The sequence below is a fragment of the Apiospora kogelbergensis genome, assembly GCF_038363985.1.
Source record: "Apiospora kogelbergensis strain CBS 113332 chromosome Unknown utg000021l_segment0_segment0, whole genome shotgun sequence".
Classification (NCBI taxonomy): Eukaryota; Fungi; Ascomycota; class Sordariomycetes; order Amphisphaeriales; family Apiosporaceae; genus Apiospora; species Apiospora kogelbergensis.
The window spans coordinates 60,520-78,314 of NW_027117438.1; the positions used below are offsets into that span (position 1 = coordinate 60,520).

The window sequence follows — 17,795 nt, forward strand, 5'->3', positions numbered from 1 at the left end:
AGGCCGTGAGGTGATGACTTGACGTCTGTCAACTGCAAGTGTTGCCGGGTCGGTCCAATCAATCGACCTTGCTGGTCCCTGCAAAAGACAAAAGACGCGAGTCGGTCGGCGGTCGGCGGATGCAAATCACCAAAGTCGATGGAGAGTACGGTGGCAATCAAGCCAAGGATCTGCACTGCTGTGGGATCCAAAGCCGATGTCGAAAGTGAGGAGTGGTGGGGAGAGAGAGAGAGAGAGAGGAGATGTACTGTAGATGAGGAGGAGTGAGGGGGTTTTGGATGGACAATCACAAGTCTGGAGTCTGGTGCCAACCGAACAAGCAAGTGCCAGTGCGGCGTTCGTTCCTTCTACTTCTAAGAAGACCAGACGGCGGCAGACTTGACGATTCAAGTCCGACACTAGCACTGCTACTTGTACTTCTCGGGCTGTATGTCTGGTGGATGTTGATCCCGTATCCAAAGCTGCCAAACTGATGCCTTTGGCTCTTCCAGTTGCTTTCTTTTCTGCCCTCTCTTGGCTCCCCCATGTCTTCATGCAACGGTGTTTCGATGCAGGTATCGATGGCACCCAGGCTGCTTGCAAAGGAGGAGATGAAGTTGCGGTGAGCCTCTACTCATGTGCGGAAAGACAGAAAAGGCCAGCGCTTAACGTCTGGAAATGCATGTGGCTTCCGGCGCTAGACCCCTTCGGCGTGCGAATGGTAACCTCGCCCTAACAGCAACCGTTTGACCCCCGCCTACACGACATGGATGCCCATCCCCAGATCAAGGCGCACGCCTCGCCTCGCGCCGCGACGCAGCCCGACCGTCTTCTAGAACTTGGAACCCGTCTGGAAATTGATTGTTGTTTGTGTGTATATGCCTTGTGTCAGGTGTGCCGTGCCAGAGATAGTGATCTAAAAGGCGAGCCTAGTCGAGGGCCTAAACTAAGTCGGCGGGTTGGGCTCCCATTTGCCATGTGGGAAACTTCCGGCCCAACTCGAGCTTGCCCAGATTCGCCAGCTCGCCAGCTACTCAATCTACTCTAGACTCTAGACAACCTACTACCACCTCTAGCCACGAGATCTTCTAGGGGATATCCAGCAGGCAGTCAGCTCAGCAGGCAGTCAGCTCGTTGCTAATGGCAGCCTAGCACTGGCTTCGTCGCAGAGGTTTCCCATCTCCAGATAAGTCAGGTACAGGCGTGCTGAACAAAATGGTGGATGGATGGGGTTCCGTCTAGCGTTCCGGTGGTGGTCGCGTGCCCACAGCCAGTAGCCAACTGCCTGTCACATTCTCGCCTTCATGCCGCGATACCAATGCTGTCGACATTTCGATCGGCACGTCGGTGCTTCATCTCATGCATGTGTGTACTCGGCTATTTTCCAGTACAGCTGTTATCACTGGTAGAGCTGGCTGCATCCATGCATGCAGTGCTCTCCATCTCTCCCTCCATCATCTGCCAGCTAGTGGCCAGCTCCATTCTGCCCTAGTAGTATGTAATTGCTACCTCTGCCCTAGGTTGACTGTCACCCGGAGCCAGTTTCGGCCTCTCGGAGGATCCCACAGCGCCCAGATCCCACCCGAACCGACCCAGCCAGGCCTGGCTATGGCGGCATACTAGTATTTCTTTTCTATTGCGTCGGACTTTATTCAAGCATGTCGATCAAGCCAAGTCGGGCTTTATGCTCCTAGCCTCTTCCTGGCCGGCATTGAAAAGCATCGCGTAATGCATAAGCAGAGATTCCCAGACCCTCTGTCTTCACGCGGCATTTGCAACTTCAGATGGAATGCGAACATGTAGACTTGGTATGCGCAGATAAGATAATCCATGTGGACGGGCCGCTCCTTTCAGTCCGAATCTCCGAAGCCACTTCGCCCTGTCACTTCTCAGTCATCATCTTCATAGTCGTGTGCTAATTTGCGACTCGTGCCGCGGGCAGGCTGGATCGGTGTTCCCAGCTCATCATCTCCCATCCAAAACTGGAAGGTCAGATCACAGATCAGGCTTGGGCGACCGGTGAGGATGACATGACTTGGGTTCAGCGCTCAGCCCTGCTCGGCCCAATCACTTCGCTTTTCTTTCTTTTTCTCATCCTACTCCTCGCGTTCGTTCCAACGCCTTGTCGGCTCGCAAACCGGCAACGGCAGAGCAGCAGCAGCATCTCAGCTCGCATCACGTTCCGTCACAGTCTTGTCCTCCCGCCGCCCTCAGTGATCCTTCGTGTTGCCCATCATCATACATCAATGCAACGGGATACGTAAGCCCCTAGTGCCTGCCTAGACCCCAAGCCCTCAGGAATCTCCTCCCCAGCTGCCCTCTAGGGGTCCAGCTATGACGTATACCTGCTTCGCTTTATCTTCGCCCGTCCCGCGTGTTTGCCGATCGTGACACGACAATATGTGGCCGTAGTACAGCATTTCGTCGTCGTCGTCTTTCTGGCCGTCACACTTGCTGCCGGTTGCTTACATGGGCCATTCGCTTTCCTATTGAGCTGCTTCCACACAGTGATGGGCACTGCTTTTTACCGGATTGGTCTGGTCTGCCCCGACTCTGATGCGAGAAGGGTCTACATGGAGGGGTTGACGGGTCGAGGGGCTGAGGGGTAGGCAGGTTGTCTAGAAAAGCCAAACCCCCAAACGTCTCCCCCCACGCAGCGCCAAGCCGCATCCGGTCCAGATCGTCCAGCCCACACCCTCCTCCCTATTCACCGAGTTTACAGATCCGTGGCGTCGGTTAGGCCTGCCAGCCTCGTGATCTTATCTGATTTCCAGACTACATGGTATGCTTGTCTTGTACTTTGGTTGTTCGGCCAATTGGAATAGGCTTCTGTTGCGATAGGTCCGTCGCGCTCTCAACCCCCAATGGCCAGCAGACGGTATCGAGGGGGACTCACCGCAATTATGATCTTTTGTCCACCCGGCCACATTATGAAAAAAAGACGCATGTCGACGAGTGGCATTGGCTGCGAGGTACTTTGATGCTGTGGCAGGTCAGCGCCCGTCGTTCTTCCGGTTTTGTCCTTTTGGATTGGCCCGACACTGCCGCACCGCAGGAGATGACTGCACAGCATCATCCATCACGCATGCGAAATCGCTGTGGTGTGAGGTATCTGTGGTAGCTGATCAAGCACATTGCATATTGACATGATTCCATTGGTTACCGGTTGCCATGTTTCCCGTTGAGGATATCTACTCTGTTGATGGAACGCTCAATCTGTTCCGGCAGGCTGGAACTACTGGGACATGACCAGCATTCGAGTGAGAGAAATATGAAATACGATGCGTGTGGGGGGGCACAGATCATCCTGTCCAAAGATGGGAGCTGCGATTCGTAACTGTGATGCACGCACAGCCCGCGAAGCACTTTGATTCAACGTGCCAACTGTAGGTAGATCAACGGAGACCCGAGTGCCGGCGACGCCAATGTCCTATCAATATTCTTCAGCCTCAACCTCGACGCAGGTCATCTGAGCAGCATGGAGGGGCGGTGGGTAGTCAAGCCCCATCCACGCCGTACATACATACTGCTCGCCCTGCTGCGACAACTTCTGGAGCCGCTGCAAGCTCTTGGCCCCCGGGCGCCCGGGCATGGACTCGCTCCCTGATAAGCGTGCTGCGGGCTTCTGGCCAACGGCGTCCCCCGATACCGCCCTTCGGCTTCGAACCGAAGCGCCAGATGAGGGTCTCGCACTCGCAGCAAAGGGAGGGGCAGGCTAGGCAAAATACGGCAGCTCCAACCTTGTCGGCTCTTGTCCGGCCGGCGAACGCAGGAGTCAGGATAAGGGCCCACAGGCTCGCCCATAGTTGTTCTCCAGTCAGCAATTAGGGATTCCCGACCTTTCTGGATCGCCGTGAAGAGGTGCTTTTTCGCTCTTTCTTTCTTTCCGTCCTCCCTTGGCTTTCCTGTTGCCAAGTTCGCTGGCCTGTCGACTTATCGCGTCGATCGCATTACGCGTAGGGTTTCTTTCCCCCTCCTCGCTCACCCTCCCCCTCCTCCCCCACCTCACACCCTTTCGGACACGCAAGCGAGCCAAGCCATGACGGCGGCCGACGAGCGGAGCCCGCTGCTTCCGGAAAGCAAGCAGAAGACGAAGAGCGCCGCATCCAAGCTATGGTCGCGGATATGGAGCACACCCAACCGGGTCGTCTTCGCCGGCTTTCTGATCACGCTGTCCTTCTCCGTCACCCAGGTCCCGTACGTGTTGTTTTTTTTTTTTTGCCAGTAAAGCAGGACAGACAGTCCACCAAATCCAACCTGTATCTCATGCGAGCAGTAATTGCCACGTCGATTGTTCGGGTACCAACTAATCGCCATGTAGTCTGTTCTACATGTTCCACATAATGGAGTGCGACGTCTTTTACAGCAACCACCCGCCTTTCCAGGGCGTCGGCGACCGGTGCAGCCGCAACGAGATCGCCGCCGGGACCGCGACCCAGTTCTCCATCCTCGGCATGAGCACCACCTTCTGCGGCACCCTGAACCTGTTCGTCTCGGGCTGGATGGTGAAGCGGTACGGGCCCCGGCTGGCGCTGATGCTGCAGACGACCATCCCCGCCGTCCGGGTGCTGCTGCAGATCCTGGGCGTGCAGGCCGGCGGCGAGGCGGGCATCATGATCATCCAGACGACGCAGCTCGTCACCATCCTCGGCGGGCCGGCGGGTTACATGTAAGTACACTTGTGCCTCGCAACAAAAACATGATCGATGTCTGGATGACGGACGTGAGGCTAAGTTGCGGTGTAGTCTGGTGGTGAATACCATCGCCGGCGAGGTCGTAGAGCCTTTGCAACGCACTGCGCTCTTCGGCAGACTGCAGGGAATGATCATGTTGGGGATGAGTCTTGGTCTTTGGGGTAAGTTCCTCCGGCCGGCCCCTGAAAGCTTCGTTGCACAAACAAGATCTGACGGTCCACAGTGGGAGGCATGATTGGAGACCGCTACGGCATCCAGAGCCCGTTCCTCACGGCCTTCTGTCTGTTCTGCTGTGCCAGTGTCTACGCGCGCGTGGCCCTGCCCTACCTATCGCCCGAGTCGTTGACGGACGGCAAAAAAGTCCACGGCCAAGGGAGTCTCGGGTTTTCTCGCACCCCTCAAGGTATTGGCGCCCCAACGGTTGCAACTCCACACCGGCCAAATCCGAAAGCACTACGGTGTATTCATGCTTTGTTGCGGCATCTTTCTCGGCGTCGTAAGTTGCTCCCCGTCTTGCTGCCGCGGCAGTAGAGCTAACAAACCCAGGTCGCGACGGGCTATGCGCCTATACTCATCCAAATGTACGCCACTGCCGAGTTCGGCTTTACCCAGGCTGATAACGGGTATCTGATGGCGGGGAATGCGTTGATGCGTGCATTCTTCCTGATTGTGCTTTTCCCTCGCATCATCGCGGCAGGAAGGAAATGGTTCGCCCGTCATGCAGTCCGGAACATGGCAAAACGTGACCCGGAAACGCAAGCCGACATCCCTACCGATCCAGGGCAGTTCGATGCGCCATGCGTCGGCCAAGGGGAGGAGGAGCCCGTAATACCCGAGACGCCCGATCCCAGGATCGAGAAGCTGGCGTCCCAATTCGACCTGCTGTTCCTCCGATGGAGTCTCGTCGTGGACGGATTATTGACAGCCGTGACAGCGTTCGCCACCCAGGGGTGGCATGTGTACGTCGGTGAGTAAAGCCCAAAGGTTCCTCGGGGGCTGTGTGCTGACGGGTTCCAGCCGCCTTCATTCTACCGTTCGGGTCTGGATCGGCCCCGGCGGCCAAGGGCGTCATCACCGAGATGTGCCCCAAGTCGCAGCGGACCGACGCTCTCAACGCCGTGACGCTCGTGGAAAACATCGCCCGTCTCGCCACGCTTGGTTTGTTCGGCTTTGTCTTCGCCGCCCTTTCCGAGATTGGAAAATCGCATCTTACGTTTTTTTGCAATGCGGTAAATATGTTTCCCCCCAAAATTGGATCCGAGACCAGTTCACTAACACGACCATTTCCCAGGGCGTCGCCATACTTGGCATGGGGGTCCTTTTATTCTCACACTTTCCGCCCAATGAAAGCACACTGGTGGAAGAGCATGGTAATGATAATGATAATGGCGAGACGGAAGCATGAACTAGATAATTGTGGCGTATCGAGAGAGTGCATGACGGCAGCATAGAATCTGAGGGCCGAGTGTTGTCCTTCGATGTTCAGGGGCAGCATCCAAGGCAACGTTACCCTGGCTACAATAGCAATTGCTGACCGAGAACAGATGGAATTCCATACAGAAGATTGTGCAATAGCAAGAGCTGAATATGGTATACGGCGTACTTATGTGGACACTCAACTATATCGTATCAATTACCCCTGTGATCCGATTGGGCAGAAATGCCTGGATTACGAGACTATAGTAGGCTGTGAAAAGCCCTGGGCTTCTCCCAATGTGTCCAGGCAGCCATTTGTTGTGAGTGGGCTGATATATCGAGACTAGCCACTCAAATCGAAGTACTGCTGGTTAGGACCGACGCACACAACCTGATTCGCTGGCGGGCGGTAAGCGTGACGATGCACGTGTAGCAGATGCTACGTCGCGGGCGTCGTTGAGCTTCGTTCCGGTCCTCGTATTTGCAGCTTGGCTCGCAGTAAGCAGCCACACTCAGCTCGTATTCCGCGTCTGACTATACCCCTATGCCGTGTTACATACCTATAACATGCCATTGAGTGATATCACCATGTCTCAATTTCACTATAAAAAGAATGAGTCTTTCCCTCGGCGTCACCACTTCATTCTTTGTCTAGCCATTCTTTGTCCAGCCAGAAGAAGACACGCCAAAGATCCTCCATAAAGCATAAAGCGAACAAATTTCTTTGCATATCACTATTGCCCGCATCATACCGTCAACATGGTTAACAAGCTCATCGCATTCGCCAGCGGCCTCATCTCCTTGGCCGCTGCCGCTCCCGTGGCCCCGAGAGATGAAAACGCTCTCTACTGGCCCGTGACCGAGTTCTCCGCCAGCAAGGGGCACAACTCGGGCTACACGAGGCAAGCACCCATTGCCCATTCGGTTATTTACGAACGAGCACTTTACTGACCTGCGTGATCACAGCTACCACTTCAAGATCGCGGCGCCGGGCCCCGACTCGCCGGTGCTGACGTGTTCGGCCTTCAACGACGCGGGGTTCTCGGGCGCGACGTGGCTGGCGCTGGTGTACGACGGCAAGTGCCAGGACGCGGCGGGCCGGCCGGTGGAGGCGGCCAAGTGGACGTTCTCGCAGGCGCCGGCCAACGGGACGGCCGCGGCGGACGCGTACTTCGGGCTGACGTACAACGACGCGGCGGCGTTCCGGGTGTACGTGGGGTCGTACGTGATCCCCGGGGCGCAGGTGTCGGTGCGGCTCAACGAGGAGCCGAACCCGTTCGACAACGACGTCTCGTACGTGGGGCCCCAGGACTTCCGCTTCACCAACATCACGGTCGGCATTTGAGGATTGAGGAGGAGTGCAGTGTAGTCAGTGCAGGTTTTGCTGGATTGCGCGACGTAAGTAAACCGCGCGTCTGCCGATCGGGTGGGGGGGAGAACGGAGAACGGGGTTTGGCACCCATTGGAGGTGCTGATCGCGATTAATGGCGATGCATGTTGGTTCTCCCATGCTTGCGCTTTGCTACATGTGGCGTTTTACTCGAAGCGACCTCTTCCTTAGACAATCATGCATTCATTGCACAGTCGTGGTCTAGTGTTGTGGAGCCGAGGGCCCGGACCGACTGTAATATAGGGCCATTGGCTGGGAAATATCCCGACGGGTTCTGGACGGGTTCTGGACGAGTGATGTCAATGTGTGTGCTCGTGTGCTTCTTCTCCTCTGGGAGCGGTGACGGGGGATGGACCCGTGACGGTCTTTTAATAGTGGGAGTCGAACGTTGTCGGGGCTATTCGGGCTAGGCTAAAAGTAGGGGACTTGGGGTACTGCTTCGGGCCAGAAGCGCCTTCCAGTCAACGTCTTACTGCTTACTGTACGAGAGGGAGCGACAGCAAAAGCATCGCTCCTTTAATAGCTTCTTACGTACATCTGACTGTCTTCGTCAATTTCCACATCGCCATCGCCGTCACCATAAACAATTGATTAATTGTGTGACATCGCTTCCATGGCTGGCTCTAGGCTCTCCACTGAAACCCCAAGCAGCCAAGGCCCCAGAAGTAGCCCCAGCAGCCAGCCAAGGCAACCCAAAGGGGCTGCTGGGGGGTTTTGTTCTAGTGCACCAACAGCGGTTGGCGGTTGGGATGGACGAAGACACGAAGTCGGCATTCGTTCCCTGTGATTCCTTCAGAACCAAGACAATCAAACCGGGACTCCACCAAATCCCCATTCATTCTCTCTCTCTCGCGGTCTGGGACGTGCTGCGCCGTTTCATCTTGTTTGCTGGAGAATAAATTGGCAAATGCCCAGTTTCGTCATGCTGCTGTCACCTTCACGTCGCGACTGTTTGACCGTTGACTTCTTCCTTCCTCACCGCACCTGCTGAGCGACGACACAGCACCAAGCATCTCTCACCATGCTGGCCCCCGGCCTCTTTCGGCTGGGCCTCCGCGTCGCGCGCCAGCTCGCCATTGTCCTGCCCGTCCTGGTCTTGCTTTTATGGGTCCTGCTGCCGAACGACCACGGCCTCCGTCTTTGGGCGCGCTTCAACCTCAGCAGCCTCATCGACCCGACCCTGACCACCCAGCAGATCTACGCCACGCCCGTCCCGCACCCCGTCGACCTGGCCACCGACGTCGCCCTGGTCGTCAAGTCGGGCTATGCCACGCGCCACCGCCTGCGCGGCTGGCTGGACCTCGTGCAGCGCGGCCAGGTCTTCAACCACTTCCTGTTCGTCGCCGACTTCGACACCGACGACCTGGCCCTGGTCGACGCCAAGGCCGAGCCCGTCGTCGTCCACAACGTCGCCAACATGACCATGCACAGGGTGCGCCAGCACCCTCGACTTCGAGGCCCAGAAGCGCTACCCCCGCATCGAAAAGTACACTCATCTCGAGAGCGCCTTGAAGCATGAGTACAACACCATCGCCGAGAGCGTCGCCAAGGAGTTCGGCTGGGAGATGGACACCATCAAGGTAAATTGATCGACTCATGAAACCAGGCAGGGGAACTCACGACGCTGACGTTTGCATCTCATCCCCAGTTCATCCCGAGTCTGGAGCTGGCCTGGACCCGGTTCCCCAAGGTCAAGTGGTACATCCTGGTGGATGACGACACCTACCTCGTGCGGCCCTCCCTCGAGCAGTTCCTCGGCCACCTCGACTCCCGGGAAAGCCTCTACGTCGGCAACGCCGTCGGCGCCTGGAACGGCCGCTTCGCGCACGGCGGGTCGGCCATTGTCGTGTCGCGTCCGGCGCTGGCGCAGCTATTCCACGGGCACCCGGACGTGGTGGAGCAGGCGTACCTGAAGTCGCTCACGGCGTCGCTGGGCGACCACCTGGTGACCAAGACGTTCCACAAGATCGGCATCTACCTGACCGAGGGCTACAGCCGCTTCTTCAACGGGGAGCCGCCCGTCAGCACCAAGATCCGCTACGACCGCCTCTGCGACCCCATCATCTCGTACCACCACATCAAGGACCCCGAGGCCATGATGTCGGTCCACGACCTGTTCGTCAAGACCACCGCGCCGCCCCGCTGGCTCGACACCTGGCGCCTCAAGGGGGCGCCGACCATCCAGCAGCTCGAGAAGCAGCCCGTCATCCACGACTGGGACCACGTCGGGGGCTGGACGAGTACACGACCAGCGGCAAGGCCGACTCCATCGAGGACTGCCGCGCCAAGTGCAACAAGAAATGGAGCCCGTGTCTGGCCTGGACCTTCATCCCCGAGCAGAAGGTCTGCAACACGAGCCCGTGGATGACTGTCGGAGACACACAGCTAGGGAGATCAACGGGAGTTAACACGGTCCTCCTCCGTAAACTGGCCAAGGATTGCCTCTCGGCCATGAATAAAGTATAAGCAGACGAAACGATACCCGAGAAGACACGCAATTTCACTTTCAAAAGAGAGAGACAAATAGGAGAAAGTTCGAGAAAATATGAGAGCGTTGGAGCAATCTCTCCAGCCACCCCAGGCCCATCACCCCACATATACGCTCACGTGCAAAGGCGAGCAGGAAACACGGTCGTCCAAAAGTAGCTGCACGAATCAGCAAGGTCCAATCATGACTTCCCCTTGAATGGGATTCACCCGGCCTAATGGACAGCTCTCTCGAAGTGTAGAAGTAGATCAACCAGAGGACAACATCGGATATGAAGCTCCAGTGTCGTTCACGCTGGGGTATGCATAACATCACACCTCTGAAAGTCCAAGCAGCGCTCTGATGACCAAGAGGCTTCCTCGCCCGTTCAGAACGCACTGGAAACAGGCGACAATGGACCAGAGGCAGATTTGCATGGGGGTCCAGCGATCGGGCGCGATCTTGCTGGACACCAAGCCAGGTGACTCACCTGTAGACCGGAGAGCATGACACACTGGTTGGCATACTGTCAGCGAACCTGGCTCGAACGGATGCCGAGCCCTTTGATGATGGATTCGATATCTGCGATGTCAGGTAGGCCAGTCTGAATTGGCGGAATAGACATTACTCGGCAGCTGGAGGATCAAATGCAACTTGTTTAGACTAGACTTCAGCATGAGCACTGCCTAGGGGGAGCAGCTGTATTTTATCTGCTAGGTTCAAATTTTCGTACGCCACCCATTTGTGGAAGTTGAAGGCCTAATGGCCATGGCACAAGTCAATAACTACTATAACGCAGCCATGTATTGGGCTGATGAGAGCCCCCCCTCCTCTTTTGACAGACCGTCGTACAATCATGAATGTCCCAAAACCCAGCGTGGCCGATACGGCTCGTCCAGATACCTCTCCTCCTCGGGCGTCAGAAGCTTCCCACGCGCCTGCAGGATCTCATCCAGGCGCTCGACCGAGCTGAACCCCACGATCGGCGCCACGACCCGACGGTTCAGCCACGCGAGGGCGACATGGCTCATGGGCCACCCGCGCCGCCGCGCGATCTCCTCGGCGCGCCCCACGATGGCCTGCGACGCCGAGACGTCCTCGTCGTGGTACAGCTCGCCGTTCTTGTTGACCGTCGACCGCAGGCTCGTGCCGTTCTGGCTCCAGGGGCGGGCGAGCTGGCCCGAAGCCAAGGGGGCCCACTGATGATGTCTGCTGTCAGATGAAAGGACGTTCTCGCGGTTTTTCTTTTACCCGGCTTCGGATCGGGGGAGGGAGGGAGAGACCTACCGGGATCAGACCCACGCCGGTCTCGTCGCAATAGCGGTTCATCTCGCGCTCCTCTTCGCGGTACAGGATGTTGTAGTGGTTCTGCATCGAGACGAACTTGGTATACCCGTACTTGTCTGCCGCCTGTTGCAGCAGCGCCAGCTGGTACGTCCACATGGAACTGGCGCCGAGGTATCTTACCTTCCCGGCCTTGACGAGCGAGTCGAGGGCCTGCATGGTCTCCTCGGGGGCACGTGCTCGTCGAAGCGGTGGATCTGGAGCAGGTCGATGTACGTCGTCCCCAGGCGCTCCAGCGACGCCTCGACCGCGTTGAGGATGGCGCTCCGCGAAAGACCTGTGGATGATTGATCAGCCGTCGGCAGATCTTGGACTGCTCGTGTATGGCGTGTGCCGGCTCATTGCGATAGGCGGCTTGTCTCACTCACCCCAGGCATTCATATAGTCCTTGCTCCTGGCGGCCTCGGCGCTGTGCATGGCCACGCCGCTGCCCACGTCGAAGTCCTCGGCGTCGCAGACGACCCGGCAGCATTTGGTCAGCAGCACCACCTTCCGCCGCGGTATGTTGTACGTTCGAAGGGCCTTCCCGATGATCCGTTCCGACTCCCCATTGGAGTAGACGTTGGCCGTATCCCACTGTTCGCCCAGGGTGTCAGTTTCCAACAGAGGCCGCGCGCATCGTATGATGGTCAGTGGATGAAAGTGCTCACCGTGTTGACCCCTCGGTCATAAGCAGCCTTGAGCAGCGGCAGGGCCTTCACGACGGCACTCGATGTCAGCAATTCGCCCCTCCGTACCAGCAACACGTACAGCTCGAGCCTTGGGGGGCTAAGTATACCTTGTCCTCGCCCAACACCCATGGGAGCCAGTCGGAGCTGCCCACCTGCAGCCCCCCGAAGATGGGATTGGATACGCGCAGGCCGCTTTTTCCGAGGCGACGGTATTCCACCTTGGTCTCGGCCACGGACCTTTGCAGCGACTTGGGGACCGCGGCGAACTTGCTGGCCTTGATGGCTGCATGCTTTGCGATCATCATGGCGTTTGAGAATCGTTCGGGGGTATGTCCTCAGGGAGCATCTTCGAGCGGGGTGTGAAATGAAGTTGACCATTGAGGGGAAGCCGTGTTGACTCGACAGGCTGGGCATCGACCTTGCGTAGGAAACTCACCGCCCCCTTTCGGCCGTCATTTCCTGCACACCGGGCACAGATGCTGATCTCTGCGATCTATCTCCGTCATGTTTCACCCACGTCGCTCCCGTATGCTGCTGGCGTATCCGGCATGGCCCAATGTCTCACCTACCGCTCTGCCAGCCTGCTTTGAAGGGTAGATGCCGATCGACAACACGGCCCATCAAGACCAACCGCAACCTGCAGGGCGACTGAAACACGGGCTGGTGATATTTAGGGTGCGGGAAAAGAAAGCCACTACCGGGAGCCACTCCATGTGGCACACAAACACTAAATAAGGAACGCCCTTTGCATGTTAACTGCGCGGCGGTAGGCTGTGGCGTAACAGCAGCAATGGCGCAACCCGAGTGATACGCTACACGGCAAAGAATGTGACTAGGACGTTCCGTTACTTTTAGCTTTGTCAGCACGAACTGGTTCATCTATCCGATCCTTGTTGTCATGCCGTGGGCAAACTGCACGGCCGTGATGGGATCGCCCCCTGGGTAATAGAAGTTGCTTGCACTCCCGGCACGAGTAGGGAAACTCATAGGGTCATGAATATCATTCCTTACACCATTGCGCTCTGAGTGAAACGGACACAGTATCTTGTCGACAACGCGTCGCACTGGAAACAACAGCAATAGCACTCTTACGGAAATGTCCCGCTTACCAACAGCATTTTTGTTTTGCGTTCTATCTGCTCAATACTATCTGCCTTGTATGCTCTCTACTGCTCCTTATGATGCCAAACTGAGCCACTTGACGATGGACTGCCGATCGAGCTTGGCCGATGGAGTTCGAGGCAGCGCCTCTACTGCATGCCATAGGGTCGGAACCATGTAAGATGGTATCTTGGATGCTAAATAGCCCCGGATTTTAACCAGGTGCTCATCGGCGACCGATTGGTGGTTGGGGGTGAATCTAGCCAAGGATACTTTGCTTGGCAAAAGAGGATCCTTGAGACCGATGACTGCCGTCAGTCGTTTTTCGTTGCCGCTATCCAGCCGTACCGTCGCAAAGGCGGCCTGGACAAGGGGTGAGAGCAGAGCGCCTTTTCTACTTCTTCCAGCTCGAAGCGTTGCCCTGAGATCTTGACCTGGCTGTCGCTCCGGCCGACGTAGAGGATGCTGCCGTCGGGACAGAACCTGCCCATGGCTCCTGTGCGGAACATGCGCCGACCCATACTCTGAGTGGGAGCCCATGGGGGCGGTGCGATGAATGCGGACGCCGTCTTCTCTTTGTCGTCGAGGTAACATCGGGCCACCGTCGTGCCTTCGACTAAGATCTCGCCCACAGTCCCGATGGGCACAAGTTTATTGGCATCTCTCTCATCCACCACCCACAGAGCACAGCCGATGGGAGTACCAATGGCTTCCAGCCAAGGTGAAGTCGGGGTCAGCTCGGCCATGGTGCTGACGACGGCTGTCTCGCTCTGGCCCCAGGCATTAAAGAACCGGACCTTGTTCGACCACAACCTGACTGCCTCTGGATCGACGGACTCGCCCCCCGAGAGCAGAATCCGGAGACTGGGGGACCTCGCTGGGCGACATGAGGCGGATGACGGTCGGGGTCAGAATAGTGCACTGGACGTCTTTGGCCCGGATGACGTCCACAAGGCCGGACCGGCGCTCCTCCTCGGACGGCACGCAGACGGTGCCGCCAAACAGCAACGTCCCGAGGGACTCGACAATGCTGGCCCCCACACGTAGCTGGCGAACTGGAGCATGCGCACGCCGCGCGTCCAGTCCAGCCGCCGCCCGACCGCCATCAGAGACGTAACCAGGCTGTGGTGCTCCAGGATGACGCCCTTGGGCGCCCCGGTGCTGCCGCTCGTGAACAGGATGTACGCCGCCTGTCGCGGGGAGACGGCTCGAGGCGCACCCCCTCGGCCGGGCCCAAGCTGGCTAGGAAGCCGCCGTCCACCGCCAAGACGTCGGTCGGAACGCCCGACAGGGCTTCTTCCAGCGCGGGCGAGGTCAGGAGCAGCTGGGTGCGGCACCGGGCGACGATGGCCTGTTTCTGGGGCAGCGGGTAGCCGGGGTCGATGGGCACGCACGTGCCGCCCGCCTTCAGGACGGCGAGCTGCGCCACCGTCACCCAGATGGACTTCTCGAGCACCAGCGCCACCGCGGTCTCGGCTTCGACGCCCCTCGACTGGAGCTCCCGGGCCAACGCAGAGGAGTGGCTGCGCAGCTGCTCGTACGTCAACGTGCCGTCGGGGCCGTCCACTGCTATGGCTGCAGGCTGCTGCCGAGCAATCTCGTCGATCTGGTCGTGGAGGCAAGTGTCAAGCGGCTCGGGCATACTCTTGTTCCACTCGACCATGGCCTCGCGGTCGTGATCACTGACCATCTTGATTTGATCCATCTCTGTGTCCAATGACAGCTGCATGATGGTGTGTAAAACGTGCTCAAACTGCTGCAGAATCCGGTTGATCTGTTCGTCGCAGGTGATAGCCCGGTCGAACAAGGCCTCTACCGAGACGCTGTCCTTCTCGAAGAGGCAGGCCAGAGCCAAACAGTACGTGCCATGAGGCTTGTACTCGCTGTCGGGACGCAAGACCTCTGTGTAGGAGGGATCCTCGACCAGGGGACGCACGTCGAGGATGGTGTTGAATTCGGAGGCAGCCCTGGAGGCTTCACTGACGGCGCGTATCCTCTGCAAGCCATACTGTAGCGATGGGCTCTTGGTGACCTCGTGCCGCTCACGGGTCCGCTCTTTCAGGAGGTCCCGCAAGGTGGACATGGGCTTCAAGTTGACCTGCACGGGGAACGGCGCAGAAGTCGGGCCCATGGTAGATTGGAGCACTCCATGTGTGCAGTGGCGGCCAGACATCACGTAGCCGAAGGCGACGCTGTCCGCCTTTGTGTAGGACGCCAGCGTCAGAGCCAATGCGACCTCGATATACGAGGGGATATCCGCAGTGGCCACCCCGGAGGCTGAAGGCGTCACGGAGAGCGGCTTGATCTTGACCGTGGCGTCGGCGCAGTACCCGGGCTTGGTGGGCGGGAAGGCCACCGGCTGGCCGCTGAACCTGGATGCCCAGAACGAGCGGGCGTCGGTGTCGTCGATGGACAGGCAATGCTCGACGAAGGGCTTGTAGCACCCCCGCTGCTTCGGCTGCGTTCCCCTATACGCACAGGCGACGTCCCCGAGGAAGGCTTCCAGGGTCGGGTGGTCGGTGAGTGCATGGTGCACGGTAAGCACCAGCTTGCTCTCCACCATGGCAGCTCGAGTCAGGTTCGCCCCGGGGGGCATGGGCGTGGCTTTCTCCCGGGGCAGGAACTGCCGCAAGGTTTTGGGGGCCGTTGGACCTGGAGAGCAGACCGCACCACCACCTGGACAAGCCCCAGCTCGCAGTCGACGAGGCGGGTCCGCAGAATCGGGGTCGCGGCGACGACCTGGCTGACAGAGGCACAGAGCTTGTCCTTGTCCGTGGACGGCGCGAGGGAGAAGACGGCCACCTTGCTGTGCGCTTGCTTGTTGGGCTGGGCCATCAGGGCGACCTGGACAGGGGTACAGGGGTAGACATCTTCGATTTCGCCAACTTCGATATGGCAGAGCGCAGCAACCTGGCTCTTGACTCCATCACCCAGATCACTGAAATGCCACATTTTCGACGGCTCCATGGCGACTGGTGTTTGTTGTGGTATAAATTTCAAGGAGGCTTGCCAAGGCTCTGGATCGAGACTGTCGCCCGGTAGTTGATTGTCGGCTCGGGACGTGACAGGCGTCAGTTTCTTTTCAAATGGGGGAGCAATCAAGCCCATATGAAAAGCAGGCGTTACACAATAGTGTATCAGACAGCAAGGGGGTTGGCTACATCGCAAAGCCTAATGGACAGTGAGACATGCTGGACGAGACACATCTGCAAGACATCACAGCAGCATAGACAACGAATTCTGGCAGATTTGGATTGGTGTGCATGTGCGGAAATGGAGAGCGCATCGCTGCCCCTCCAGAAGATGGCAGCCGAGGGTTGGCAGTATTACTAGGTGCATATCTCATCATTGATATACAGGTTCTTTTGGGCATTACTTTCCCAGCTATACGTAACTACCGTCTAGATAGCTTTAGCTACTAATCAACTCAAGGGCCCCGTGTCAGTTGCTTTTCTTCGCTAACCATGTGCGTGTTTATTCTCCGGCGTAGCTTGGCGAAAGCTAATTGTCGTCGCATTCACCAAGACCCCTTTGGTCACACTCGGATCATGGTCGTACCGTGCTGAGACACGGCGAGTGAGAGTTTCTGATGACAAGCAGTCGAGAACTCTGTTATGGAACCCTGCATCGTGAAGAAGCAGGAGTAAGACATCTGAGAGGACTGAGATGTACTCTCGCAGAAGGGGGCAACCCTGTCCTCACCGACCCCGCATCGACACCACGTCACGCCCCCAGAGTCTTTTCAAAGACGCGATACTCGGTAGGTCCGCGGAGCAGCGCGGCGGCCTTAGGGTACTCGTCCTGGAACACGCCGAGCCTGACGACGCGGTAGCCCATCTTCTCGTACCAGGCCTGCAGGCGGGCCTTGAAGGCGTGGTGGAAGCCCGAGGGCACCAGCAGCTCGAGGCGCGCGACGGGCAGCCCCAACGTCCCCCGGACGTGGCCCTCGCCGAACCGCATCAGCGCCGAGCCCATGCCGCCGCCCTGGTGCGAGGGCGCCAGCGCCAACATGCCCAGCTCCCCCACGTCGTCCGCGAAGCGCCGGATGCGGATGCAGCCCACGGCCTTGCGCGGCGGCGGTTGCGCCGTAGCGGCCTGGGGGTCCGGCGGGGGAGAATGTACATGACGGCCAGCTCGCCGGCCTGCATGATGCTCCGCACTTCTTGTTCGTCGGTGCGCTGGGTCCCTTCGAGGAAGAGGTCCTTCTCGGTGTCAAAGTAGACCTGGTTCACGATGCCCGTCAGGCTGGCGACCAGGGCGTCATTGGCGTCGGTAGTGATCTCAATGGCGATGTTGCTGGGCGGTTGTGGTCCTGAGACTGGGGGCCGTTTGGTGTCTCCTTCAGGCACGGGGGTTGTGGTCGAGGCCGGAACTACGGTCTCGGCGATGAGTTGGGGTACAGTGGACGGCGGTTGTTGATGATCCATTTTGTGAACTAATTGGCCGGTAGCGTACTGGACCAAAGATTGTATCAGAGAGACTACTTTTAATTGGAATCCTGAAAAGAAAGGGAAAGCCGCAGCTTCAATTGACTCTGGAGTGACTGACCTGGCCGTCAGACTGACTCAATTCGCAACACTCACTAATTGAAGCCCGTGTGTGGGCGGAGAGACGGCCACCAGGCAGCATCTTCCTAGATCGGAACACTAGCTAACATAACCAGCGCGACACCAATACAGCTAGCTTTTCTAACCCTTGCATTGCCGTAGTGTCTCCTTACTTGGAATGAAAGC

The 17,795-nt window shown here is 58.0% G+C and overlaps 6 protein-coding genes across 6 annotated transcripts; 2 read left to right on the plus strand and 4 right to left on the minus strand.

Annotated features, from left to right (window-relative positions):
• Positions 1-4,018: 4,018 nt before the first annotated feature.
• PG998_015207 (uncharacterized protein) lies at positions 4,019-6,078 on the plus strand (the record flags this gene model as incomplete). The annotated part of the gene is made up of 8 exons (XM_066882023.1): positions 4,019-4,176; positions 4,301-4,648; positions 4,725-4,834; positions 4,897-5,033; positions 5,077-5,169; positions 5,220-5,640; positions 5,691-5,902; positions 5,965-6,078. The coding sequence occupies 8 exons, from the start codon at positions 4,019-4,021 to the stop codon at positions 6,076-6,078; spliced, it is 1,593 nt and encodes a 530-aa protein (XP_066722938.1).
• Positions 6,079-7,055: 977 nt separating this feature from the next.
• On the minus strand, positions 7,056-7,418 carry PG998_015208 (uncharacterized protein; the record flags this gene model as incomplete). Its single annotated transcript, XM_066882024.1, has 1 exon — positions 7,056-7,418. One exon carries the CDS (start codon positions 7,416-7,418, stop codon positions 7,056-7,058), a length of 363 nt encoding a protein of 120 aa, XP_066722939.1.
• Positions 7,419-8,500: 1,082 nt separating this feature from the next.
• Positions 8,501-9,945, plus strand: PG998_015209 (uncharacterized protein; the record flags this gene model as incomplete). The annotated part of the gene is given in 4 exon segments (XM_066882025.1): positions 8,501-8,911; positions 8,937-9,059; positions 9,128-9,703; positions 9,721-9,945. 4 exon segments carry the CDS (start codon positions 8,501-8,503, stop codon positions 9,943-9,945), a joined length of 1,335 nt encoding a protein of 444 aa, XP_066722940.1.
• Positions 9,946-10,800: 855 nt separating this feature from the next.
• On the minus strand, positions 10,801-12,266 carry PG998_015210 (aldo/keto reductase; the record flags this gene model as incomplete). The annotated part of the gene is made up of 4 exons (XM_066882026.1): positions 10,801-11,145; positions 11,234-11,487; positions 11,659-11,866; positions 12,069-12,266. 4 exons carry the CDS (start codon positions 12,264-12,266, stop codon positions 10,801-10,803), a joined length of 1,005 nt encoding a protein of 334 aa, XP_066722941.1.
• A 1,110-nt stretch (positions 12,267-13,376) lies between these two features.
• Positions 13,377-16,029, minus strand: PG998_015211 (Nonribosomal peptide synthase atnA; the record flags this gene model as incomplete). Its single annotated transcript, XM_066882027.1, has 5 exons — positions 13,377-13,926; positions 13,949-14,109; positions 14,133-14,252; positions 14,282-15,685; positions 15,733-16,029. 5 exons carry the CDS (start codon positions 16,027-16,029, stop codon positions 13,377-13,379), a joined length of 2,532 nt encoding a protein of 843 aa, XP_066722942.1.
• A 756-nt stretch (positions 16,030-16,785) lies between these two features.
• On the minus strand, positions 16,786-17,489 carry PG998_015212 (Ribosomal protein S18 acetylase RimI; the record flags this gene model as incomplete). The annotated part of the gene is made up of 2 exons (XM_066882028.1): positions 16,786-17,157; positions 17,190-17,489. The coding sequence occupies 2 exons, from the start codon at positions 17,487-17,489 to the stop codon at positions 16,786-16,788; spliced, it is 672 nt and encodes a 223-aa protein (XP_066722943.1).
• Positions 17,490-17,795: the final 306 nt, after the last annotated feature.